Source organism: Amyelois transitella, chromosome 18 (assembly GCF_032362555.1).
Source record: "Amyelois transitella isolate CPQ chromosome 18, ilAmyTran1.1, whole genome shotgun sequence".
Lineage (NCBI taxonomy): Eukaryota > Metazoa > Arthropoda > Insecta > Lepidoptera > Pyralidae > Amyelois > Amyelois transitella.
In genome coordinates, this window is record NC_083521.1 from 1,755,006 (window position 1) to 1,783,004 (window position 27,999).

Sequence of the window (27,999 nt, forward strand, 5' to 3'; positions counted from 1 at the left end):
AGTCGTAATGTTTATTTCTCTGAATAAGCGACTACGACTATTCAGGTTGGACATTGTTCATGTTTTTATGTGTGTATAATTATTGGATCATGTAGGGGTTTTGTACGAACTAAATGAAAATTTCATTCCATTCAAGTGCTAATGAATTCCGTGAAATAGACTGATTGACGTTTGACTTACTGTCACAGTCACAAGTTGACAGTATTGACACTCACCTCTATTCTCCTCTCATTCCACTGCCTGACAAATCAAGGTGACAGACTGGCTGACGCTGACAGGCAGAACAGAAACATGGTGGCAGTTCAGTGAAGAAGGTGTTATTTCGGCTAGTCATTAAATTTTTCGAAGCTTATTTTGTTTGAGTGTTTGATACAAATTGTAAGTCGTTAGTGTAAGCAATTAGTTACATATTTATCAAAACAAAATATAACAACAGTAATATATTCCAGGTAAACACCATTTTAATAAGCTTCATCCGATTGGAAGATGACGTCTGAAGAAACACAAATATCTGAAGAGCTGAAAGGGTGTTATGAAAATCTTATTGTAATCGACGTGGGCGCTAACCTGACAAATAAGAAATACGGCCGTGATCTCGATTCTGTGATACAAAGGGCAAAAGATGCAGGTACGTACTCGGTTAAACAATACACTCCCTTTTTACAGTTGGGTAAAAAGTGGCCTAAATTGCGTGTAATAATGCAATGAATAAGTAATATATGCGGCAGTGTTACAACGCCGATGTTCATTACTTTTGCTGTTTAAGTAATTTATGTGGAATACTTGTGATAGCATACTAGGCATATTTTAGTTGGGACTGCCATAAATATGAGAATTGAACATTTTTCATTTAATCTAACGTTGAAGAAACATTATATTATATAAATAATAATGTCTATATCAGGTTGCTTGATGAGATGATGATGGTGTTTGATGAGATATATTAGTTGATGAGAGACTAAATACCTGTTATATTTTAGGTGTCCAAAAGATAATGGTCACGGGCACATCAGTGAGGAACAGTAAAGAAGCCCTAAGACTGACTCGCCTATATCCCGGCACTATATATTGTACTGCTGGTAAGTGGCTATTAGATTGTTTCCAAATTTTTCCTTCATAAAAAATATGGTTGAATTGAGAATCTCCTTCTTTTTTGATGTGGGTGAAAAATATTTATTTTTTATACCATAAGTCATTTATTAATAATTTCACTTTGAACCCAAAGTCATATGGGACAGCAGTGTACAATGCAAACTAAAAAGTCATTAATTTTGTGCTTACAAAGATTATTGTACAATCATTACTAATGACGTTAATACTTATTTGTATTTATCTTCTTTTTAAATAACCAAATTTCCATAAATCTTCTTTATTAAGATAATAATGATTGAGTATTTTTTGTACAGTTGTTACATAAAGTTCACGTTAAGTTGTGCTCTGATTGTTCTTTCTAATTTTAGAATTTTGAAAGTTTCTTGAATATTTAATGTATTATATATATGTTGTGTATTCACAATTCTTTAGAACATGAAAAAATGATTTACTCTGGTTATTTACAATTGACAAGAAAAATTGACAATATCAATCGGCAATTACAATTGTCAATTAAATTTATCAATATACAATCGTTAATTTCACTTAGGCGTCCACCCGCACGATGCAAAATCGATGGTTGAAGAAGACATGTGGACGGAACTGAGGCAGAGTGCGAGCGCCCCAGAGTGTGTGGCGGTCGGCGAGTGCGGGCTCAATTACAGCAAGGACTTCTCGGAGCCACATGTGCAAAGGGAGATATTCAAACGACAGGTCAGTCTTGTTAAACCTTCATGGTTTCAATATGAATAATGAAAATCCTGGCCATTGTATATTGTGTCAAGTAGATTAAAAATAAGAACTACTTCTTATTCACTTCTGTCATCTGCCGTGTCATGTCTTATGTGTATCTAAGATTTTATGTTAATGAAATAAACTAACATACTCACTGCACTCTCTGCTTTCACTTATTCTAACAAGTCTTATGCAAAAAACATACATACATATTCCTCACGGGGCAGACAGAGCTGACAGTCTTGTAAAGACTGACAGAAGCACATTCGTTCTGATACCAGGCGGTTTTCCGATATTCTTTTATTTGATTGGATAATAACACTCTACTTTTCGTCTTTCGGTAAAAAATAATAAACATTTCGGACCAAAAAAGGGCATGAAAGTGCAACAAATACTTTCACAATTATAATGTAGTGAATATGGAAGTTGAGATTTGCATAATTAAATTATTCGAACAAGTTTCATGCTCTGATACTCATCTTATTGTAAAAAAAGTGTGATGTCTGTCCGTAGAATTTACGATTAAACTATAATGTCGCATTGGTTTGCATGTCTTAACTGTATCAGAAAGTTGTGGACGGATTTTGTTAATGTTTGATATCTATCTCCTTTATTATACTTAGATCACGTCTATATGAGATAGATTTTAGACAAAACACGTCACAAAACTTATAGGCCACGTCCAGCTGATTGGCTTAAGGGATAGAATTGAGATTCAAATAGTGACAAATTGCTAGCCCATCGCCTAAAAGAAGTAACCCAAGTATATAAGCCTTTACCTAAGTCGCCTTATAAGTGGTCCTATCCTAGGTAGATAGTTTGCTATAAACTGATTATATTTACTTTCGAATGGAGCGAAGGAAAGATGTAAGTAGTCTCTGCCTACCCCTCCGGGAAAGACGCGTGATTTTATGTATGTAAGTTTACTTGCCGTGTCGTGTGAATGACCATACTCGTATATCGCACTTCGCGCATTTCTTATACATTTTCATAAAAAGTTAATTTATCTTAATCTGAATGCACTTCGTTTAGAGATTACTTCTCGCATCTTGGTTAGAGATCAAGACAATGAATGATACACAGGAAAGGCGGTAATTAGTATGATTTATGTCAGAAATGGTGTTAATTTTTGAGTGCGCGCGTGAGTCAGAGACTACGGGAGAACTGCATCTTGGTTCTCGATTGAGGTTAAAGAGATTTTATTCTCATAAAAAAATCTACAAATTCACTTCTGAGAACTTACAAATTAAGGACGGATTCGTACATAAAATTCGGTAGGTAAACGATTTTTAAACGATCAAAACAATACTTACTCCATGCGCACACGCGGCTCAAGTTTGTCATGCCTACTACAATCAAATTCAAATCTACTTACCTGTTACACAGCGATAAATATGTCATCTATACTATTATTAAAAAGCTGAAGAGTTTTGTTTGTTTGAACGCGCTAATTTCAGGAACTAATGGTTCGAATTGAAAAATTCTTTTATGTTGTATAGACCATTTATCGAGGAAGGCTTTAGGCTATATAACATCACGCTGCAACTTTTAGGAGCGAAGAAATAATGGAAAATGTGAAATGAACGGGGAAAATTATCCATCCTTCAATTATGTCCAAAATAACTATTCCACGCGGACGAAGTCGCAGGCACAGCTAGTCTTCAATATAAAAGATTCCATTCGTAACATTTCCAGTAATTAGTTGTTTATGCATTAATTAATTAATTGTTTGTTTATTTATTTATTGTTGACTATCATTACCTCTTAATAATTATGTATTTAGAAATGAAGATTAGTAATAAGTTAGCCGGATGTTAACCGGCTTTTATCAGTGAATCTGACTTGTTTTATTTTGAAAAGCCCGGAGATTCTAAAATCACACAAAACGGTTACAAATAGCATAGAGTTGTGTAAGAAGTCCATTTGTTTGGGAACAGAAACAAAAATAAACATTCTTAGTTGCCTTTTTGTTGAAATATACATTTTTAAATTATTTAAAGCATATTAGAACAAAACAACACAAAATTAAATTAAAAATATCATAATTAATTATTTTCGTTTTGGAAATGTATTTGTTGATTGAAATACATTTTCAGATTCAAACTTTATTTCAGCAAGAACCTTACGATATGATGAAATGTTTGGCAAACCTTACATTGTGGTTAAAAATGTACCTATTGGTAGTTAGAAACAAATAAATAAATAAAGGTTTGTGGTTTTATTCAAAAGAGCGAGGTACCACACGAAACAGTAACATACATACATACATAAAACCACGCCTCTTCCCCGGAGGGGTAGGCAGAGACTACCTCTTTCCACTTGCCACTATCTCTGCATATTTCCATGTAACGAAACGAGTTAAGTCATGTAAATCCTACTACTATTATAAAGGCGAAAGTTTGTATGGATGTATGGATGTTTGTTACTCTTTCACGCAAAAACTACTGAACCGATTACCATGAAATTTGGTATGTAGGTAGCTGAAGACCCAGAATAACACATAGGCTACTTTTTATCCCAGAGTTCCCGCGGGATTGATAGGGTTTCCATGCGGACGAAGTCGCGGGCGGCCTCTAGTAAATAAATAAAGGTTTGTGGTCTTATTCAAAAGTACTGGGTACCACACAAAGCAGTAGGTAAGTCATGTAATGTAAATGTAGGTATAATTAAGAGCGCATCTCGCCGGCGTCTGGTTTACATCGGGCGTCCTTGACTGCAATTTGGCGGTCCGCCAGACTTGTACAAATCGTGTACTTGTTATAGAAGTTTACTATGAAACACTTACTGATATTATAAATGCGTAAGTCAGTATGTTTGTTGCCTCTTCACAATTTTTAAAAATTGAAAATAATCTCCATAAGTTTTGCGTACTTACGTATAGAGTGAAGTCAGGAGGACAACATTCGTAAAATACATACATACATAAGGTCACGTCTATATCCCTTGCGGGGTGGATAGAGCGAACAGTCTTGAAAAGACTGAATGGCCACGTTCAGCTATTTGGCTTAATGATTAAATTGAGATTCAAATAGTGACAGGAGGTTGCTAGCTCATCGCCTAAAAAAGAATCCCAAGTTTGTAAGCCTATCCCTCGGTCGCCTTTTACGATATCAATGGGAAAGTGATGGAGTGGTCCTATTCTATTTTGTATTGGTGCCGGGAACCACACGGCAAAAGACAGAAAAATATCTCGAAAAATAATCTCGTAATATACATAAAAAAAATCACGCCTCTTTCCCGGGGACATATTTCCATTTGCCACGAACCTTGCATAGTTCGTTCGTTTAATCTACATTGTTAATTCTCTTCATACAACATCGTCGGTAAGGTAATCTTGACCTGACCTTTCTCCAGGACGTCCCCGATCATACAATATGTTGACAATTAAAGATATTTTTCCCTCACGGCGAACATAATTAACATGAATTTTAAATTACGTGATACATAAAAGGAGCCACTTATCTTATCATGTAATCCCTTTCGAAACACCTTTTGGAAATTGAGTCTCGTAATAAATTTTATTTATTTATGACAAAATTACACCATAGTAGGTACCTACTATATATATGCGTAAAACTTAAAAGCGTTTATTTCTGTGGGATTTTTGAGAAACCTCCCTTTGCGCCTTCTATAAAAATCCGAAATAATAGGACCACTCCATCTCGTTCCCATGGATGTCGTAAAAGGCGACTAAAGGATAGGCTCATAAACTTGGGATTGTTCTTTTAAGCGATGGGCTAGCAACCTGTCACTATTTGAATCTCAATTCTATCATCGAGCCAAGAAGCTGAACGTGGCCTGTCAGTCTTTTCAAGACTGTTGGCTCTGTCTAGCCTGCAAGGGATATAGACGTGACTATATGTATGTATGTACGATCGCGTTCATATCTGCAGTCATAGTTTTAAAATTCTTACGGGTTAAAATAGCGTGCACTGTGGTTCCAGTAGATACACACACACATGCATATTTAAAAAGAATAAATATTCCTTCAAATGAATACGGTCTTTAATACCAATGATTACTAAGTAAAACAGTTTATTATTCTATGACATATAACATAACAAAACAGAAAGAGAGGGTAATCAACGATGTCCGAACTGGGCCCGATAATTGTCGATCGAGATATCGTTGTCTCTCATTATTTGCATAAGATTTGCCTATAGAGGGAAGCCTGCGACTGCCAGACTTATGTCATTTCAATAAAGTTGAAAGTTTGTCTGCACACGACCCTAACATAGGTAGTGGTTCCTTTGAAAGTTATTGGGTAGTAATTTTATTACTTCGTTTGTGCAAGTGAGATCTAAGATATATTAGATAATCTCGCTTGCTCACACTCGCTTGTTCTAGTTACTAGCGGATTCCGAAGTTATTCAAGGAATTTCTGTCTATTAAAAAAAAAATATATTGTTACTGACAATTTTTAATGTTTCAAGGTGCCATTTGAACTAAGTAACTGACTGACTAAGTAACTAACTGATATCTAAGAATTACGATACCCGTGTCTTCAAACACGGAAATCAGCAAGAAATATTAAACATGAGGGAGCAAAATAAAACACTCAATAATTAAAATTAGTAAATTTTATTGAAACAGTTTACCTATAGTTTTGTTTACATATTGATGATTATATAAAGGTATACATACAGCATATTACACTAATTTACCTATCTCCTGTTATTAAGGTTACAGCTTAATTATTCGTTTTCGTAAAGAAAAGATATTGAAGCTGTCCTTAAAATACTATCTAAGTAGTAGTTTTAATATAAACTGGCAGAACCTTTCACGCACTATATGGACTCGATACACAGGATAGTTGTCTTGCACAAATGATATTGCATATCATCAATCGGATAAATACACCGCACAGTTGGTAACATGGTTTCTTGCAGCACTTGCACATAATGAGCAGCTGTAGCGCGTCCTGCTATCCACCCCTGTTCCCCAGGTCCAGCAGCACTCATCCAGCCCCACATATTTACAGATATGCGTCCAGACTCCATATTTGGCACAATATTTTTTTCTTCATACCGAGTTGCATTTCTTCGCCATAAATGAAGCCTACCGTGTTGCGATGACGTAAACGAACTTTTTGTCCGTAAATATCGCCGTGTTCCAGTCAAAATCCAAATACTGCCGAGCAAATTCTAAATGTTTTTGCTTATTTATTTCGGATAAATACGGCTTTCTTGCTGGCTGTCTGTGGAATAGTCCCTCACGGTGCAAACTCGACGAACAGTAACCACTGATGTGTCGAACTGTTCCGCAAATGTTCTGGTCGGTATGAAGCCATTATTTTCGTACTGTTCCACCATGGATCTCCGCTGTGTGGCTGTCGCTGTGTTGATTATTAGCGGACGACGGTCGCTGAGCGGTCGACTTTTTACACTACCCTCTTCTTGATGGCGCGTTACCCAACGTTTCACCGCTTGTTGTTTATTGTGTTATTTGTGTGAATGTGTGAGTGACAGCGGTGACTGCAAGCTATAAAGTTTTGCGAACTATGACTGCAATTATGAACGCGACCGTACCTGACCGATTCAACCACTGACCTCTCTCAAAGTAATAAATTCATTAATCGAAGCCTTAAAATAATAAAACTTTACTTTTCCAGGTGGAAATGGCATGCGACCTCCACAAACCTCTATTCGTTCACGAGAAAGAAGCTCAAGAAGACTTATTAAAAATTCTAGAAGAATTCGCCAACCGTCTTCCGCCCGTTGTGATACATTCGTTCACAGGATCAGTAGAACAGGGCTTGAAATATATAGAAAAAGGATTTTATATAGGGATTACAGGGTACGTTTGCAAGGATAAGTCCGATGGAGGGATCAGACGGTTGTTATCTGAGAGTATACTGCCGTTGGACAAGTTGCTGGTGGAAACCGATTCGCCGTTTATGTACCCGAATATGAGGGCTTCGAAATTGCCATTGCATGTTAAGGACTCGTTGACTGAGAGGTGAGGACATACATACAAACACATACACATATCTCTTACGGGTATATAAAGCCGAAAGTCACAAACTGAGACGCAAAGACTTACATATAAAATATATTTCTTATTCTTAGTTGTAAAGGTGTTATAATATCTATTCCATCATGAAGTTATACAGTTATACAGTATAAATTCGTAATGTTTATTGAATCAAGTGAAATCGTTTCCAAAACTACACATGATTTGGCAGTGCTAATATGGTATCCCTTAATAAGTATTATAAAATATATTCTTTGTTTTAAATGTTTACAAACATACAGATATACGAGGTAGACAGAGTCAACAATTTGAAGAATGTTTTCTTTGTTAAATGTTTACTAACCTTCAAGATATACGGGGTAGACAAGAGTCAAAAATTTCAATAATGTTTTCTTTGTTTAAATGTGTACAAACATACAGATATAGGGGTGGAAAGAGTAGACATTTTCAAGATTCATTCATTCATTCAAAGGCCAAGTTCAGTTGAGTGTCTTAATGGTGGTAGGAATTCCTCTTTAGGCAATGCCTTTATAAAAAAACATGTGCATATTTGTTTATCAAGTATTCCCGTTTATATCACATTTTATCTCGTTAACATTTGACATAAATTCCAACCTGATTGTGTGTCTTAATCATATTGGACCAAAATATAATTCTACCCGCGTGAAAACAGGTGCATTTTGTAGAGATAACATCATGATTGCCTTATCGCGTATGTATTTTATGTTATTGATCGATTGTATTTATCTGTGTAATAAAAATGGCTAACACGCTTTGCAATTTGGTGCTTCTATCTATATAATGCAAAAAGCGACTAAATTTTTAACTTTGATTTTCTTCCAATGAAGATTGCAATATCTATATCAAGGGCTTGAAATACATATATAGAAAAAGGACCAATAAAAAAAGAATATGACCACTCACACACACTAGTTTTATTCCTATGGCTGTCGTAAAAGGCGACTAAGGGATAGACTTATAAACTTGGGATTCTTCTTTTAGGCGATGGGCTAGCAACCTGTCACTGTTTGAATCTCAATTCTATCATTAAGCCAAACAGCTGAACGTGGCCTATCAGTCTTTTCATGACTATTGGCTCTGTCTACCCCTCAAGGGATATAGACGTGATTATAGTTCTACATTCATTCATGTTTTTTAATGTAGACAATGGCATTCGTCCATGATTTAGATTTAAGAGATCTATCTTTATTTGTGTATTGACGTCCGATGAAAATGCTGCAGTGTAGTTTGTTCCGCCACTTCTTCTACACATGCGCTTTGGAAGCGGTTGTAGTTATAATTAGATTTAAGTGATGTGACGTCAATAAGTGATACCTTGTATCCAATTTTGAAAATAAATCTATTCTATTTTATATGTACATATATATGTATAATCAAGACAATTACCATTTCCAGGTCAATGAACTTCGTGAACCGGTACTGCACGTTCCAACGCAACGAGCCTTGCGCCCTGCCGGCCATCGTCGAGCTGATCGCTGGGTTCATGGGCCGGAGTCCCGAGGACGTAGCCCTCGCCACCGCCTTCAACGCTCTGAAGTTGTTCGGGCTTAGCCAGTGAGATGTAGAGAATTTGATTAAAAAAGTCATATCCAATTATCATTTATTGTTATGTCTACTGCTGGTGAAATATGTGGTGTCCTTTGTCAGTCATCGTCGCAGGGTTCATGGGCCGGAGTCCCGAGGACGTAGCGCTCGCCACCGCCTTCAACGCTCTGAAGTTGTTCGGGCTTAGCCAGTGAGATGTAGAGAATTGGATAAAAAAGATATCATAGTACCCAATTATTGTTATGTCTACTGCTGGTGAATTAGGTGGTGTTCTTTGTCAGTCATCGTCAGGGTTCATGGGTTGGAGTCATGTGGATGGAGCACTGGCCATCGCTATAAATGCTTTGAAGGTTAGTAAAGTTTTTGAAAAATCTACATTTATTGCCTTCAAAGATTCTATGAATAATATCGTATTATTGAACCGAAAAATGGCCTATTGTTAATTGTTATGTCCACTGCTAGCTTTGATGCATACATGATATGGGATTTTGAAGTTGTTCGGTTTTAGTAAGCTAAAATTATTATTAAAATTGAGCTGTTAAATGTCGTAAAGATGTCTTAGTTAGAAGCCCTAACGATTCTACATGAGAGCACAATTCAATATGATTGAAAATATATATCTGATATTGTAGCTAAGATGGCGACTTCTTAATTTAAAATGAATCGAAATTAAGCCTTTCATGATTGTGCCTTACATTTGGGATTACAATAAGATTTTATTACATGTTATATAGATTTGTACGATTAAGAAGAATAGAATAATAACAGTGTTTCTTCAGACGTCGTCGTAAACGAAACATTTCGAAATAATACTCAATTAACATTTTTGAACTGCCTAATCATATGACAGTGTTATCCTTAACACAAATAAGGCGCGGAGCATACTGTGGGTAAAATTTCGTCGAGACATAGAACGTTGTGTTTAGTGTAGAATACCAAAGGTAAGGTAACCTTACTTCAACAAAACCCACAAAGAGCATAGTATGCGTTGCGCCTAAGAATCTCCTAAAGGGAGAAATGCAGTTATTTCGCATTTATGTGCAATATTTTGTGTTTGTATCGGGTAACACTGAATGAGGCTATGAAAAGATATCAAGTCTTGCCAACGAATAATATAGATACATAATAAAACTAACAAGCCTCTGTGAACTAACGTAGTATTACAACAAAAGACTTGCGAACGAATGTATCTTGCCTCCAAGATGATGTTACAATTATGATGTTGTCAAATCAATATTTTTAGCGATGTCCATGAATAATAATAATTAAGGAGCCTGTTACACTATGCCAGTATTTTATTTTCGCTGGGATTTATTCGAGAATTGACAAGTGTAAAAGGCTCTTTGATTTTAGCGTACTTTACACGCTTTAAAAGTGAATTATTTATAGCCACTATAGTCATTTAAAAATCACTCAGATGCATAATATTTTTGTGTATAATAACTATATTTTCTTGACGTTATGCGTTGCTTTTTGTGGTTTGCACGCAGGCAACAGTGGCAATGGCGACCTGATCTCATGTAGAATGACTGAAAATATAAGCATTCGGCTTGTGTTTAACAAAACAGTAATTCTTTTAATTTTTTTAATGTATAATAACTGGGAATGCAGGCAAGAGCAAAAAAAAAAAAACATTTTTTTTTTATTATGGAGTTATGCGCTCGACTGTACATGTTACCGATTTACAAAAGAGAAATATAAATATTTACGAATCGTTTTTATGAATATTGGAACTTATTTTTAGAATTTAAGTACTCACTTGTTTTGACAATATGGTCGATTATCTAGTAGCTAAGTTTTTTTTAAAATCCGTTGCCACTGTATAAAATATCTTAGCACGGTGTTAGGTATTTTTTTTGATAAGCTCTGCGCAGAGCATTCCTATTCGAATTATGTATTACATCGAATATTGTAAATAGATAATTATTGTTAATTATAATTAATACTGTAGTCACAACGAAATCAAAGACTGCAAGTATTAATATTGTGAAATTAAGTGGAATTTGACATGTTTACTATTATGTTTTTTTTATTGTAATAATTTTTTTACGTATTTAATCGTTTAAATGTATAGGAGTATTGTTGATTCCTTATTTTTTGACAATTACTTTGTTGTAGATTATAAGAGTGGAGTTTACTTGGAAATATAACATGATAAATCTATTTTTATTGTGCAATTAAATTATGCGTATCCATGACCATAATACAAAAAAAAAAAAAACAACTCATGTAACTTGTTAGAACAAGGAGTAATTGTTAACGGTCATTCAAGTTACTTTGTAAAGTTCGTATACGTTAAAGTTTTTGCGAAACAGTTTATTTATCCTAGTAACGTAACAGAAAACCCAATAACAGGCTATAGAAAGTCTATGTCTTACAGTAAGATTGTGATTATAGGAGTATTGTATAGCTATGTGATATTTTCTAGTAAACTCCGACTAAAGGAAAGGCCTCGGCCTACGTAACGCAGTGCCTTTCGACAAAACGTCCTTTGTGATACAATATTTTCATAGATTGTACAGAATATTTCTTTCAATATACAAATGAGAATAAATTGGTGTTTTATTTTTACATTTTGAATATGCGACTCATTACGAAAAAAAGCGCTGTTAAAATATCTGTATTCATATTAAAAGGTCAGGTCGGGAGTACCCGAAACTGATGAGCTTTCATGAAAAGACATAAATGTGGATGCAGCGAAATAAGTATGTAGGGATCGTGGCAGTCTCTTACTTCATGAATAAGCCACCATGCCGGCCTTCTTTCACACTTGACGTAAAGTTGTTTAGTAACTTATCTTAAAAGTGTCTAACAGTCGAATTGCTTAACCATGTTTAAGTGAATTTGGAATGAAATAAAGAATTATTATTCATTTATTTATAAAAATTTCTTAAATCAATATCCTACTAATATTATATGTAAATGCGAAAGTTTGTATGTCAGGATGTCAGTATGGATGTTTTTTACTGTTTCACGCAAAAACTACTGAACCGATTACGATTAAATTTGGTATGTGGATAGCTGAATAACACATAGGCTACTTTTTATCTCAGAGTTCCCGCGGGATTGATAGGGTTCCCATGCGGACGAAGTCGCGGGCGGCCTCTAGTTTTATAATATTTGTTTATAAAAAATAATTTTGTTATCTACTAGCAGCGGAATTGGACTCGAGCTACTGGTATCTAGGCCTGCAGAATTTTATCGGGACATGTTAAGGCCCGGTTGAGTACCGCTCATGAAACCTGTTCATCCATATATCCTTGCGATTCTTGGTACTCATGTCTGTGGGTTTACGTCACTCCTCATTTGCCAAGGATAGTGGCATGAAATCCACTGCTACACGTCGCGTTGTTGAAAAAATAATCCCTAAGATTGCAACATTATTATTTTTTGATATCACCGGTCTATGCACCCCGGATTATGTTTATTATTAACATCTCACCTTTAAAGGGACATTAAATATAGAAGCAAATGTATTGAATATCTATAAATTTTAATTTTGGCAGTAATTTATTACTATAATTTTAACATAAAGTCATTAAACATATTTACAAAAATAGTGATTCGTAACATAAAATCAAAATAATGACAAAGCAGTTTTAAAATTTGTCTCACACATGTAGAGAAGACTTACAAAGGGACTATTTTCTTGTGTAGTCGTCAGTAGGTCCATCATGGAACTATACCATGCGTGTAACGACTATAGCCTATCTTTCCAGACTGCTGGCTCGTCTACCCCGCAAGGGATATAGACGCGATTATATAGATATATGGAGCTGTTTAGAAGTTCCTGCCACTTTAGAATAGGACCACTTCATCACTTTTCCATGGATGTAAGGAATAGGCTAATAAACTTGGACTCCTTTAAAGCGGCGGGCTAGTAACCTGTCACTTATTGAATCTCAATTCCATATTAAAGCCATACAGCGGAGCCATCAGTCCCACGAAGACTGATAAGCTCCGTCTACCCCGTAAGGGATACAAAGGGACGTGACTACACTGGGCATACACGAAATAACAAGCAATAGTCTATCACAAAAATTAGAAGCTTCACATCAGTCACTATCACTTCACTATCAAATCACTTCACAATCACTAGCTCTTGTCGAGTTTCCTCACGAGCGCCGGCGGCGGGGATGTCAGGACCTTGCGGGAGAGTCTCACCTGCCCCGAGACGGGGTCCCGCCCGAAGTATTTCACTTGTATCTCCGATCCTACTTCCAGGTTCAAAGCCGAAGGATGCATTATCTGGAACAAGTAATGGAATGTTAATACATACATACATAAATATATTAACTTTAAAATTAATAGACTATTAGTGTATAATTTTAATTTTTAAAAATGGTGTCCTCGGAAGACCAGCGTTGTGGTTACCACCGCAACATTATGCTGAGAGGAAGCCTTTTTGATATTCACAAAAACGCACAAATTGTAAAATCTGTTAGTTAGTATAGTTAAGTTTGTGATATCAAATAAAATATTTTTCTTTCTTTCTTTTCTTTCTAAATAGATAGATACATATCAAAAATTTCAAAATCAAAAATTTCTTTATTTTCTCTACAATCTTATAGTAAGTGTATAAACAAACAAATCACAGGTAAGGAATATAACAAAAGATTGCGAGAGACTCGTGTCTGAACTAAGCAGAGCCTGTATCTCAGTGCACCAGCCTCTCCCCACAAGGTGAATGACAATACCTAATTATTTGTTTTGTCTTAAACAGATAATCAAAAGTAAGTTATAAAAAAGGGAATGAGTGCTAGGTAAAAACATAATATAGTCATGTCTATATCCTTTGCAGGGTAGACAGAGACCGGCGGTATGACGTCACACAGTCAATTGGATTTTGGTAATTTATGTCATCGCTCGACGTGACCAATCTTTCGAAATTGGTCAAAATTTTACTTTTCTTCAAAAGAAATATTCTTATATATTTATTTGATCCTCGATCTGGTCAAGTATTTTTAGCTTGTTCTTTTTAATATTGGTCAAATGTGCCGTGTGGTTCTCGGGCACCAATAGGCCCACTGCATCTCGTTCCCATGGATGTCGTAACAGGCGACTAAGGGATTGGGTTATAAACTTGGTATTTAACATTTCGGCGACGAGCTAGCAACCTGCCACTGTTTGAATCTCAATTCTATCATTACGCCAAATAGCACAATGTGACCTTATCAGTCTTATCAAGACTGTCGGCTCTGTCTACCCCGCAAGGGATATAGACGTGATTATATGTTATGTTGGACAAAATTCTTATGTTGCTTACCTTTCTATGATCCAACTGCGAGTTATGAACCAAAGCGGGCGCCATTCCCGGATATAAAGTCACCAAAACTCCTATATCTTTCACTTCAACGACTTTAGCTTTATAAATGGCGCCGAACTCTAATTCTGGAGTTCGCTCCGACGTCAACCATGTCGCTATGCGCGCTTTGGCCTCCTCCATGGCAGTTTGTGATGGCGCGAACACACTATATTTAGTTTCGTCTATTGGTGTCACCTGTGAATAAGAAATTAAATAAATAAATAAATACGGCACAAATTACACAGACAGAGTTAGCCTCGAAGTATAGATAAATATAAAAATAAACCTGATTTGCAGGTACACTGTAAAGACATCTATGTTTTGGGAATTAATTAACATAAATACATAATATAATCACGTCTGTATCCCTTGTGGGGAAGACTGAGCCAACAGTCTTGAAAAGACTGAATGGCCACGTTCAGCTATTTGGCTTAATGAAAGAATTGAGATTCAAATAGTGATAGGTTGCTTGCCCATCGCCTAAAAAATAATCTCAAGTTTGTAAGCCTATCCCTTAGTCGCCTTTTACGACATCCATGGGAAAGAGATGGAGTGGTCTTATTCTTTTTTGTATTGGTGCCGGGAACCACACGGTACAAAAAGCAGGTAGATTTAACATTTACAAGTTTTAGACTACACTAGAAATTATCTGTGGTCGAGCGATTAAAGAATTCCTCATTTACCTGAACTCCAGTCTCAACGTATAACTTCTTCAAATTTATTCCTCCTAAGCCGAGCAGTTTCGGCCTCTTGTGTAGCTCCACCTCCATTTCTTCTATAACTGGCATGTTCTCTTTGCGACCTTTCCTGGAACCAGTACGAAATATATTATAATAGGGATGATGACGAGGTCTTAAAACAATATTAATGATTTAATAACATGATAGAATACACGTAATTAAATACGTTTTAGTTTTGTCTACTCTTACTCTTACTAGTGTGACGTCACACTTGAGTTGCGTTTTGTAAGGGGCGTTTTGGACTAGTCCAAATAATGTGTTATGTTACTTCGTATATCTCTAGGTAGTTTATTGTTTATTTATGCCGTTATTTGACCAATGTTTTAGTTGTTGTGAAACTAAATTAAGTCCAAAACACAAAAAAAATTGTCATCATGCCTATTGTCGATAGTCTAACGCGCGATAAAATTGGCGTCGCGCGTTTCAAACTACGGCGTAACTGAATTCACACTTAGCAGCCTTTGAAAAAAGGCAAAGATGAGACAGGGAATTATTAAAATATTTTCTGGAAAAAGGCCTTCTCATTTTCCCCTAATTGTTAAATTTACATACATACATTCACGACTATATCCATTGCCGGGTAGACAGAGCCAACAGTCTTCATAAGACTGAATGGCCACATTCAGTACGACTTAATAATGGAATCGAGATTCAAATTGCGATAGCTTGTTAGCCCATCGCCCACAAGACGCGTTCCACTTTTATTAGCCTCTCCCTTAGTCGCCTATTACGACACCTATAACAAATATTAGTGGTCTTATTCTATAGTGCCGGAAAAAACACTTCGAACTTACCTATTGTAGCGGCCGTTCAGCCTCCATGGACAAACACTTTTTGACTTGACAATTTAGATGACCAAAACCGACTTACAGACTGTGAAAAAAAGGACAATCGCCATCGAAACTAAGACGAGAAGACGTATCTTGCACGGGAAAAATTTTACATACATACATATGTTCACGTCTATATCCCTTGCGGGGTAGACAGAGCCCACAGTCTTGAAAGGACTGAATGGCCACGTTCAGCAGCCAAATGGCTTAATGATAGAATTGAGATTCAAAAAAAAAAAAAAAACCGGGAAAAATTTTACCTAGGCTTATCGATACACTGGTTCATAATATCGATAATTTTGCTCTTGGCATCGCACGCTTTCTGCACAGCCTCCATCACTATCTTGAGCGGTATACCCGGCAGTTTCACGTCGGCTTGCAAAGCTGTGATGCCCTTCTTTGTACCAGCCACCTTGAAGTCCATATCGCCCATGTAGTCTTCTATACCCTGGGGGGGAATTATCATGAATCAATATAAATAAATATATACGGGACAAATTACACAGATTGAGTTAGCCTCGAAGTAAGTTCGAAACTTGTGTTACGAGATACTAACTCAACGATACTATATTTTATAATAAATACTTATATAGATAAACATCCAAGACCCAGGACAATCAGAAAAAGTTCTTTTCTCATCATGCCCTGGCCAGGATTCGAACCCGGGACCTCTTTATCTTCTTCGATTTATTTATATATATATATATATATATAATAATATAATATATTTTAATATTAAAATCTCATATAAATATATTAATCTGAACAATGTATTCTCTCGTCCACATTCTATTCTAAGTTTAATTGATATTGTGAAGTTGACGTTGTTGAAGAAAATGCTGCAGTGCAGTTTGTTACCGCTTCTTCTGCACTGACGCCTTGGAAGCGGCAGTAAACTTAGTTTTAAGTAATTTATTTGACGTCAACCAATGTTGTTAAAACATACGTTTTGACAATAATTATTAAGCGATATGAAGTATACTATAATAATGAATAAAAAAAAAACAAAAAAAATTGAGCCCCCCTTGGGTCTGTCTACCACGCAAGGGATATGTCCCTATGCATGTAAAATGCCATGAAGAAAAGTAAAGCTCAGAAACCATCGTATGCTTTTTTCTAACTTAATTAAAAAATCGGTTTAGAAGATGCCGTGTGGTTCCTCATATAAACCTTTGTATGTTTTTTTTCTAACTTAATTAAAAAATCGGTTTAGAAGGTTTTGAGTTTGCTTGGAACATAAAAATTTGGGGGAAAATTGTGGCCCTTTGAAGGTCTATTAAAGAAAACGTATTTGTATAAGATATATCTAGATTTATCATTCACAAATCACGTTCATCAAAAAAATACTTAATTTGATGCAGTTTTCACAGTTTTATAGTAAAAGGTCTTATTTTAAAATGGATGTAATATTTTTTTTTCGTAGCAAGTAAAATTCCATAGTCTCTGCCTATCCCAATGGGAAAGAGGCGTGATGGTAGGTATGTACCTACGTATGTAATATTTATCTTAGTCATTTGAAACCAAAATAATTCGTACCGTTAGTACAAGTTCACGGATAATAAAATAAATATATTTATGTATACCTACGTTAGTTTCTAGTTAGTATGTATACTACTGTACATATAAATAAATGTTTGCAATATCCGAAAGGGTAAATATGAAAATGGGTTATACAAATTTAATACCATGTTGTACTCTCATTATGCAAATAACATTTTTAATTTGCATTTGAAATAATAAAAAAAAAAACTCCTTCGAGCCGGATTTGAACCAGCGACCTATGGATGCCAATTTCTAACCAACTACAGTCCACCGCTCTACCAACTGAGCTATCGAAGGTTCATTATCACCACGCAAAATGTATATCGCATTCAATGCATTATGTAATTACGGTGAAAGGGAAACAAGTTTCACATACAAATTGACTCGTGACGAGGTTTCTGTACTATATAATATATTTGTACGTTTGTTAGTTTATTTATTTGTTTATGTAATTAAAATATACATAATATGTATTGTATGAATTACAGTCCGTTTTGTTTCAATATTTCGAATTATTAAAATATAATAATTAATAAAATACTTAATTGAATGGAGTAAGTTTTCTAATAGATGTTAATACTGTGTGATGTGCCGTGTGGTTCCCGGCATCAATAAAAAAAGAATACGACCACCCCATCTCGTTCCCATAGATGTCGTAAGAGGCGACTAAGCTTACAAGCTTGGGGTTCTTCTTTTAGACGATGGGCTAGCAACCTGTCACTATATGAATCTCAATTCTAGCATTGAGCCAAACAGCTGAACGTGGCTTATCAGTCTTTCAAGTCAAGACTGTTGCCTCTTAGAAAGTAGGTACATAATGGCACATGTCGATATTTGAACGGTGCAGGAGAAATTAAATATTGTGAAGTACCGATGAGAAAACATATTTAACAAGATTTTACGGGAGCGATACATACATACATACATATGATCACGTCTTTATCCCTTACGGGGTAGACAGAGCGAACAGTCTTGAAAAGTACTGATAGGCCACGTTCAGCTGTTCGGCTTAATGATAGAATTGAGATTCAAATAGTGACGGGTTGCTAGCCCATCGCCTAAAAGAAGAATCCCAAGTTTATAAGCCTATCCCTAAGTCGCCTTTTACGACATCCATGGGAACGAGACGGAGTGGTCCTATTCTTTTTACGGGAGCGATGCGTAGACTAAACTCACCAACAAGTCAGTGAGGATGCGGTAGTCTGTGAGGAGTCCCTCTGAGGTGCGGGTGACGAGCCCCACGGCGACGCCGGCGGCGGGGGACGCCAGTTCGACTCCCGCGTCCAGCAGCGCTAACGACCCGCCGCAGACTGACGCCATGGAACTTGAACCTTGTGACAAACGAACAAGGTTCATTCAGTTTGCTACATAAGAATTACATACACATACATATAATCACGTCTATATCCCTTGCGGGGTAGACAGAGCCAACAATCTTGATAAGACTGATGGGCCACGTTCAGCTATTTGGCTTTATTTGGATAGAATTGAGTTTCAAATAAAGATGTAGGAATAGAGGTGACAGGTTGCTAGCCCATCGCCTAAAAGAAGAATCCTATCAAGAAGATAAGAAGAAGAGAAGTTTATAAGCCTATCCCTTAGTCGCCTTTTACGACATCCATGGGAAAGAGATGGAGTGGTTCTATTCTAAACAGGTTTGGCAGAAATCCGAAGTTAATTTTAGTGTGGGAAAGTATAACTGGTATTTCTTAACCAGGTTTACGCTTCTTGCAGAGTCCTCAGAACCATGTAGCCTGGAGCTGTAATGCAAGCAGAAGCTTGGGAGAAAATAAAAGCATAGATAGATTTTGTTAAAAAAAAATTAGGTACTAGGTTTACCTAAGCTTTAGCCGGCATTCTGGTAGAAAATTGTACTTTTTTGGTAGAAAATAGTAGTTCTGGTAGAAAATAGTAGTTTTTGGTAGAAAATAGTAGTTTTTGGTAGAAAATAGTAGTTTTTGGTAGAGAATAGTAGTTTTTGGTAGAAAATAGTAGTTTTTGGTAGAAAATAGTAGTTTTTGGTAGAAAATAGTAGTTTTGGTAGAAAATAGCAGTTTATGGTAGAAAATAGTAGTTTTTGGTAGAAAATAGTAGTTTTTGGTAGAAAATAGTAGTTTTTGGTAGAAAATAGTAGTTTTTGGTAGAAAATAGTAATTTTTTGGCAGAAAATAGTAGTTTCTGGTAGAAGGAAGCAAGCAACCTCACCGTTGGACTCCAGCACCTCGGCCGTGAGCCGCACGGCGTAGGGCTGGCGCGCCAGCACGGGCCGCAGCCCGCGCTCCGCCAGCGCGCCGTGGCCCGCCTCGCGGCGCCCCGGGGCTCCGCTGCGGCCCACCTCGCCGGTCGCGTACGACGGGAACTCGTAGTGGAGGAAGAAGTTCTTTTCTTTTATGCCGCTGGTGGAAAAGAACTTTACTTTACTTGGACTATCGTATAACTAGCTAAAGTTGGTTTAATTATACAAGTATAAGAGATGAAATTAGTGTATGATCACGTTTTTTTAACTGAATAATAGGCAGAAACTACATTTATGCACTTGCCACAATCCCTAGATACTTTTATTCTTTTATCTCTTTTATAAAGTACTCATGTTTCTTTGTGCCTTTCTCTTTCAAAGTTGCCATTTTGTGTATTTGTATTTGTCACTATAACTATTTGAATCCCAATTCTATCATTAAGCCAAACAGCTGAACGAGGCCTTTAAGTCTTTTCAAGATTGTTGGCTCTGTCTACCCCGCAAGGGATATAACCGTGATTATATCTATGTATGTATTATATTTACATATTACGTCTATATCCCTTACGAGGCAGACTAAAGAAGAAATTGCCACCAAGATAATTGAAATTCTTAAAATAATAGTTATGGGCGGAGTCGAATTTAATGTGTAAATCTAACAGTGAAATACATAAATACCATCACGCCTATATCCAATGCGGGGTAGACAGAACCAACAGTCTCAAAAAAACTGACAAAGGCCACGTTCAGCCGTTTTGGCTTAACAATAGAGTTGAAAATCTAACAGTGTATCTGTACTATCTACTTTAATTACAATACCTGGTAAGCATCGTGAGCGTGTCCATCTTGAGAGCGCTGTCCGGGGAATCGAACGCGACCGTGCACAGCACCTGAGTCTGCCCGCGCTGGAACAAGGCGCTGCCGTGTAGCGGTTCGTAGAGAGACACCTGATGCAATGATCATATTTAAAAGTGGGTTCCGAAGCGTGCAATTGCCGATTTATTTATTTATTAAAACTTTATACATACATACGGTCACGTCTATATCCCTTGCGGGGTGGACTGAGCCAACGGTATTGTAAAGACTGAATGGCCACGTTCAGCTATTTGGCTTAATGATAGAATTGAGATTCAAATAGTGACAGGTTGCTAGCCCATCGCCTAAAAAAGAATCCCAAGTTTGTAAGCCTATCCCTGAGTCGCCTTTTACGACATCCATGGGAAAGAGATGGAGTGGTCCTATTCTTTTTTGTATTGGTGCCGCGAACCACACGGCACTTTAAATGTACAACAGGTGGACTTAATGCCACAAGGCATTCTCTGCCAGTCGAACCTTTGGACCAAACTGAGCTAGATGTACGGGTGGTCCGATAACTGTAAAATAAAAAAAATGATGGCCAACATACATACATACATATGGTCGCGTCTATATCCGTTGCGGGGTAGACAGAGCCAACGGTATTGAAAAGACTGAATGGCTACGTTCAGCTATTTGCTTTGTTTTGCCAACTGATGGCCAAACTAGGAGTAAAATGAGGGTGAAAGTGGAAGTAGTCGAGAGCGTGACTTTAATTGGTCCACTTGACTAATGCTGATGGTGAGACATACATACATATGGTCACGTCTATATCCCTTGCGGGGTAGACAGAGCCAACGGTCTTGAAAAGACTGAATAGCCACTTCAGCTGTTTGGCTTCGTTTGGCCAACTGATGGCCAAACTAGGAACAAATGAGGGTGAAAGTGGAATTAGTCGAGAGCATGACTTTAATTCGTCCATTTGACTAATGCTGATGGTGAGATACAAGAGTTTATTGCACACTACCTATTTTAAGAGGATTCTTTCAATTGTTTTATTAAGACCGTGTGGTTCCCGGCACCAGTAGAAAAAAGAATAGGGCCACTCCCATTTTTTTTCATGGATGTCGTTAAAGGCGACTAAGGGATAGGCTAACAAACTTGGGATTCTTTTTTACGCTATGGGCTAGCAACCTGTCACTATTTGAATCTCAATTCTATCATTAAGCCAAAAAGCTGAATGTGGCCATTCAGTCTCTTCAAGACTGTTGGCTCTGTCTACCCCGCTTGGGATATAGACGTGATCATATGTATGTATGTATATATATAAGGAAACCCACCTGACAGCTGATGTCCCTGAGCTGGTCCAGGTGCCTGCCGTCACAGCGGACGTCTGTCTCGAAGATCATCTCCCTGAACGTGTGCTTGAGGTGAGAGTTGAAGGTGTCTTGTAGCGTTCCCACGTCTATATCAGTGTCCCGCAGTTGGTTGAGAACCGTTTGACGAAGCTCTGAAATCGCATGATCGCGCGACATTTTGTCGTGACTGTGGTCGCTGTAAAATAAGTGAGTACATACATACATACATACATATATATGGTCAGGTCTATATCCCTTGCGGGGTAGACAGAGCCAACAGTCTAGAAGAGAATGAATGGCCACGTTCAGCTATTTGGCTTAATGATAGAATTGAGATTCAAATAGTGACAGGTTGCTAGCCCATCGCGTAAAAAAGAATCCCAAGTTTGTTAGCCTATCCCTTAGTCGCCTTTTACGAAATAAGTAAGTAAGTAAATGTGCCGTGTGGTTCCCGGCACCAATACAAGTGCCGTGTGGTTCCCGGCACCAATACAAAAAAGAATAGGACCACTCCATCTCGTTCCCATGGATCTCGACAAAGGCAACTAAGGGATAGGCTTATAAACTTAGGATTCTTTAGTTAGGCGATGTGATCGGTCTACCCAAGTTAGCCAAATGCTCATTAAATTTTTTCCAATCCAGTCTTTCACCTGTCACTATGCCCCATCCCACCAGCAACCTGTTGACATTAGTATTAACATAAATATTTTGACATTTATTCTTCTTCTAAGTTATATTTGTAAAACAGAGAATGGCATCCAACCAATACCTCCTATTTAAATTTGGTTAACCTTCCTTAACCTTCTCCAAATTGTTACAAACATTAATCCTGAAAACCGCATCGAAAATCGGTTCAGCGAAACGCGATATAATCGCGAACAAACAAACAAACATACATACATGTCAAACTGAGAACCTCTTCTATTTCCATGAAGGCGGTTAACTAACCTGAGTATCTCCCTAATCTTCATGGTGGACAGTGTCTTTATGGAGTCTATGACGTCACTGCTCACCGGCGTCGCCTCCTCAATCACCCGTTTCCGTTTGCCGTGCAGTTTCTGCAGCTGTTCTATACCTCTTACTATGTGTTGGGCTTCCTTCGTCCCTGAAATAATGTACATAATTTTTTCTATGAAAAAAAAACAAATTTCTCAATTACATATATGAATTTCAATTACATCGTTATACAGCTAAACGTGGCCTTTCAATCTTTTCGAGAGTGATGTCTCTGTCTACCCCGCAAGGGATATGGACGTGATTATATATATGTATGTATGTATGTTTATCATAAACTGCTGAACCGATTTTAATAATAATTAATATTGATACAGACAAATTATTCAAGTGTATCAAAACATTAATTTAGCCATGTACCAATGACTATGTATTTCTAAAGTTATGTACACTTGTTTGAATACTAAACGATGGTCATGTTCAGCTGTTTGATATACCTAATACAAATAACAAAAGAAAAATTGGTTGTCAACTATCGTCAGTAAACCGACTTTACGGTTTACTTACGATAGTTGAACGTGACAACGTCTTAAGAAAATACTGATGGAATGGTAGCATTTATCAAAAGAAAATTTTAATTTCATTTGTTTAATATTTATTTTTTTTTATTTATTTATTCTTTATTGTAACAATTACAATTTGTAAAGTACAATAGGCGGACTTAATGCTAATAGCATTATCTAACAGTCTACCATTGGGTAAAGCGGAGAACCTTTGTGTGGGTGATAATAATAATGTATAACAAACATACTTACTATACGATATATACTAAAAACCTATACATAATATATACCTATATACTACACTAAACATACACATATACATATATATATTATATATATATATATATATATATATACATATACATATATTTGCAGCAGATTACATACAGAGATTATTTACTCTCTCATGACTGGGTCAGGAACAACTGGACCACGTGCGACTTAAAACTGGCGCGGCTCGGAGAAGCTTGAACGGAATCGGGAAGTGCATTCCAAAGTCTAACAGCTGTAGCAGCGAAAGAATTCGAATAAAAACCTGTACGGTGAAAAGGTGTTGCAAGGGTCAACCTGTTAGAGGAACGTAGGATTTTTTCATGAGTGGAACTTAAAAGTTGAAATTCAGATCTAAGATAACCTGGAGCTAGGGGATTATTAAGAATATTATAAAGTTGGCAAAGAATATGAAGATTCCTACGTTGTCGGATGGGCAGCCACTTAAGCTGAGAACGGAATTCAGAGACATGGTCATACTTACGAAGACAGAAAATAAATCTGATACAATTATTGAGAAGACGTTCAAGCTTATTCAGTTGTTCTTCAGTTAGATCCAGACAACACACATCAGCATAATCAATAATGGGTATAACAAGTGCTTGAGCCAGCATTACTTTAGTTTTGATGGGAAGAAAATGTTTCAGACGTTGCAGGTAATGTAGAGATCCGTAGACCTTTCGACTGAGCTCAACGACATATGGGTTCCAACAAAGGTTTGAATCGATGAGAAGACCGAGGTCTTTGACAGTAGGACTAAAAGGTATCGGAGTCCCGTCGAACATCACAGGCAGCGTACTATTGAGGTCTAAATTATTAATTTGATAGGTACTTCCAACTACAACCGCCTGACACTTTTTAACATTAACCTGGATCCCAAAGTTTTTAGACCACCCCAGTATAATATTTAAATTGTTATTTATTACGGATATTGACTTATCTATGTCGTCTATATTAGTATGTGTATAAAGCTGCAAGTCGTCTGCATAAAAGTGATAAGAGCATGTAATATGAGACGAGAGAAGATTAATAAAAATAGAAAAAAGGATAGGAGATAAAATGCCGTGCCGCCTTGCGGTACGCCGGCTTTCAGATCACACCAGTCGGATGACTCCGCGCCGTTGCGAACCTGCTGCCGACGACCGCGAAGATAACTCGAGAACCAATCAATCACCGAAGGGGAGACGTTGCAACGGGTTAGGATAGTTAATAAAATATCGATATCGACAGTATTAAACGCGTTACTAAAATCAATTAACACCAATTTCTTAAGTCATCAGTAACACGAAGCAGAGCAGTAGTTGTGCTGTGACCGGGCCTAAAACCAGACTGATATTGATTGAGAAGATTGTTGTCAATCAGATATAGATAATAGATATGTATGTATATAGACAAGGAGGTAAGTATACGCTGCCGAACGCGAAGACCGATTGTGCCTCTTTGTCGCTCGTTCCGCGATTTCGCTTAGTGCAAGCCTTACATGGAACGCCTCAGAGCGAGGTAACGCCGCATGGGTCATGTTTTCTCGTGCGAGCCGGCTTATAAGATGTGGTCACGTCAAAAAAAACCACTTTCACTTCACATTCTTCACGCAAGCTCGTCCATTTAGGTGCTCTTCATTTGTTCTTCAGCCCAGAAGACTCAGACAACAAACAAATTAAAATAAGTATGAAAATAACTTACTTTCGTACCTAATTTGATGGCCTTCAGTAGGTCCTGCTGCAGTATGTCATTGGCACTGCCTTCCAACATGACTACCAGGTTGCTCTTCGTTGCCGATATCACGAGGTTGAGGTTAGACTTCTCAAGGTCACGCCGGGTAGGGTTTATAATCATTTCGTTGTCAATTTGGCCTATTCTGTGAGAGAATAACAAGAATATTAAGTAATACAGCACATCATAATACATCACGTCCTGGCAAAAGGTCAGGTCAGGAGTACCCGAAACCGCCAAGCTTGCGTGAGAGAGTTATGAATGTGGAGGCAGTGAAGGAAGTATGCAGAGATCGTGGCAACTGGAAAGAGGTAGTCGTCGCCTACCCATTTGGAGAAAAAGGCGTGACATTATGTATGTATGTACGTACATAATATAGTTCTTTTTGAATTTTTATCAGAAGAGAGATAGAAAAGACCTTAAGGAATAACATAGGTTTTTTTTTAAATTTCCTAGAACTAGCCCAGCGCAAAATTTTGTATATATTAAGTAAAATTAAAAATTCAAAAAAGCAAAGCAAATAAGGACACAGTTTATCATCACAGTAAATAAAGGTGGGAAACTTACCTAACCGTAAAATTGCCGTGTGGTTCCCGGCACCAATAGAAAAAAGAATAGGACCACTCCATCTCTTTCCCATGGATGTCGTAAAAGGCGACTAAGGGATAGGCTTACAAACTTGGGATTCTTTTTTAGGCGACAGGCTAGCAACCTGTCACTATTTGAATCTCAATTCTATCATTAAGCCAAATAGCTGAACGTGGCCTTTCAGTCTTTTCAAGACTGTTTGCTCTGTCTACCCCGTAAGGGATATAGACGTGATGATATGTATGTATGTATGTAACTTACCTAACAGCCCCAACAGGGCCGTTCCAAGGCACGTCTGATAAAGCAAGAGCCGCACTGGCTGCATTGATAGCTATTGTCTCCGGAGGGTTGGTAGCATCTACTGCTAACATGTTGCAAACTATCTGCGTATCGTAAAAGTAGTTCTGAGGGAAAAGCGGCCGGAGAGAGCGGTCTATGAGACGGGATGTTAGGATCTCTCGTTCTGTGGGACCTGGAACGTGAAAAGATAATTTGGGAAAACATTCCTAAAGATATAAGTTGTGCATATCAGTTTGTTTAGGAGGAAAATGTGGAGAAATATAGGAATGAACTGCATACTTTGATTGCAGAGCGTCATTGGCAGACAGCTAAATGTTCACTACACCACACATATTCAATTCATAAGCAAAAGTAAAATTGACTGTCAGGTTTCAATCTCAGTTTTAGATTTCGGTCCTCTCCAATGATAGATCAACCAGAATAAGGCTTTAAAATTGTGCCTGATCTAAATAATTTTATCTATTTGATCGTAAGATGGTCCAAAGTAAAGAACTCACATTATATGTTACATACATATAGTCACTTTCCCTTGCAGGGTAGACAGAGCCAACAGTCTAAAAAACTCTGAAAGGCCACAATTCAGCTTTATGGCTTTATGATGGAATTGAGATTCAAATATTGACAGGTTGCTAACCTATGGGAAGAATCCAATGTTTTAAAGCCTATCCCTTAGTCGCCTTGTACAACATCTCTGAGAAAAATATGGAGTTGCTTTCCATGTTCTATAAATTAAAAGCAAAAATACCTAATTCTCTTCTTAGGAAGTTAGTAGGAATACGTCCAGCAGCCGCCGCTTTCTGTCTGTAGTCCACCACAAGCGGCAGAAAGGAACTGTTGCTTGCTTTGGCTTTGGAGACTACAGTGGATAAGACGCTGGTGTTTCCAAGGGTAGCTACACACGCGCCGTCAGCAAAGCGTGCATATTGGCCGGTTGATAATTTGAGAGATGTTCTAAAAACAAAAAGATCTTAAATAAAGCCATTTTTCTGAGCAGATGTTTTCTTTGGGCTCTTAGTTTTTCTTATAAGCATTTTATAATACATTTGTTGACGTACTTTTTAACCTTTATGGTTTCATAATATAACCCTGAACATAACCTCTAAGTTTTACTTACCCATTTGAAAATGATACGTCCGCATGACCTACAGATTCTGATGAGAAGTAACGACAGTATAAACGGGCACGGGCTTTAATTTTTGATAAAATTAATCGTTTTCTACTAAGCATTTTACTAAATCAGTTTTGTCGGGTTGAAATTAGAAAAGGTCATGAAAGTATCAAAAATACTTTTAATAATAATTAAATAAGATTCGTTTATATTAGCCTACTTTATTTTAATAGTGGGAATAAAGAAATAAGTGAAGTGCATATGTATTATGAATCAATAATAAAATAAAAAATTAGGTTATTTTGAATTCGACCCGAAAGATTACACAAAT

General features: G+C 37.0%; 2 protein-coding genes and 1 non-coding gene across 3 annotated transcripts; 1 reads left to right on the forward strand and 2 right to left on the reverse strand.

Annotated features, from left to right (window-relative positions):
- Positions 1-242: 242 nt before the first annotated feature.
- Positions 243-11,920, forward strand: LOC106136246 (3'-5' ssDNA/RNA exonuclease TatD). Its single transcript, XM_013336734.2, has 6 exons — positions 243-378; positions 450-628; positions 981-1,079; positions 1,643-1,806; positions 7,439-7,785; positions 9,217-11,920. The coding sequence occupies exons 2-6, from the start codon at positions 487-489 to the stop codon at positions 9,377-9,379; spliced, it is 915 nt and encodes a 304-aa protein (XP_013192188.1). The 5' UTR covers positions 243-378; positions 450-486; the 3' UTR covers positions 9,380-11,920.
- A 920-nt stretch (positions 11,921-12,840) lies between these two features.
- LOC106136245 (polyribonucleotide nucleotidyltransferase 1, mitochondrial) lies at positions 12,841-27,948 on the reverse strand. Its single transcript, XM_060949055.1, has 13 exons — positions 27,675-27,948; positions 27,306-27,511; positions 26,522-26,732; positions 25,651-25,817; positions 23,121-23,277; positions 22,155-22,368; positions 20,839-20,966; positions 19,989-20,179; positions 18,960-19,114; positions 16,502-16,689; positions 15,355-15,478; positions 14,633-14,866; positions 12,841-13,614 (listed from the first exon to the last, which is right to left on the reverse strand). Exons 1-13 carry the CDS (start codon positions 27,785-27,787, stop codon positions 13,462-13,464), a joined length of 2,241 nt encoding a protein of 746 aa, XP_060805038.1. The 5' UTR covers positions 27,788-27,948; the 3' UTR covers positions 12,841-13,461.
- Trnay-gua (transfer RNA tyrosine (anticodon GUA)) lies at positions 17,992-18,080 on the reverse strand. The gene is given in 2 exon segments: positions 17,992-18,027; positions 18,044-18,080. It is a non-coding gene; the product is annotated as a tRNA-Tyr (tRNA).
- Positions 27,949-27,999: the final 51 nt, after the last annotated feature.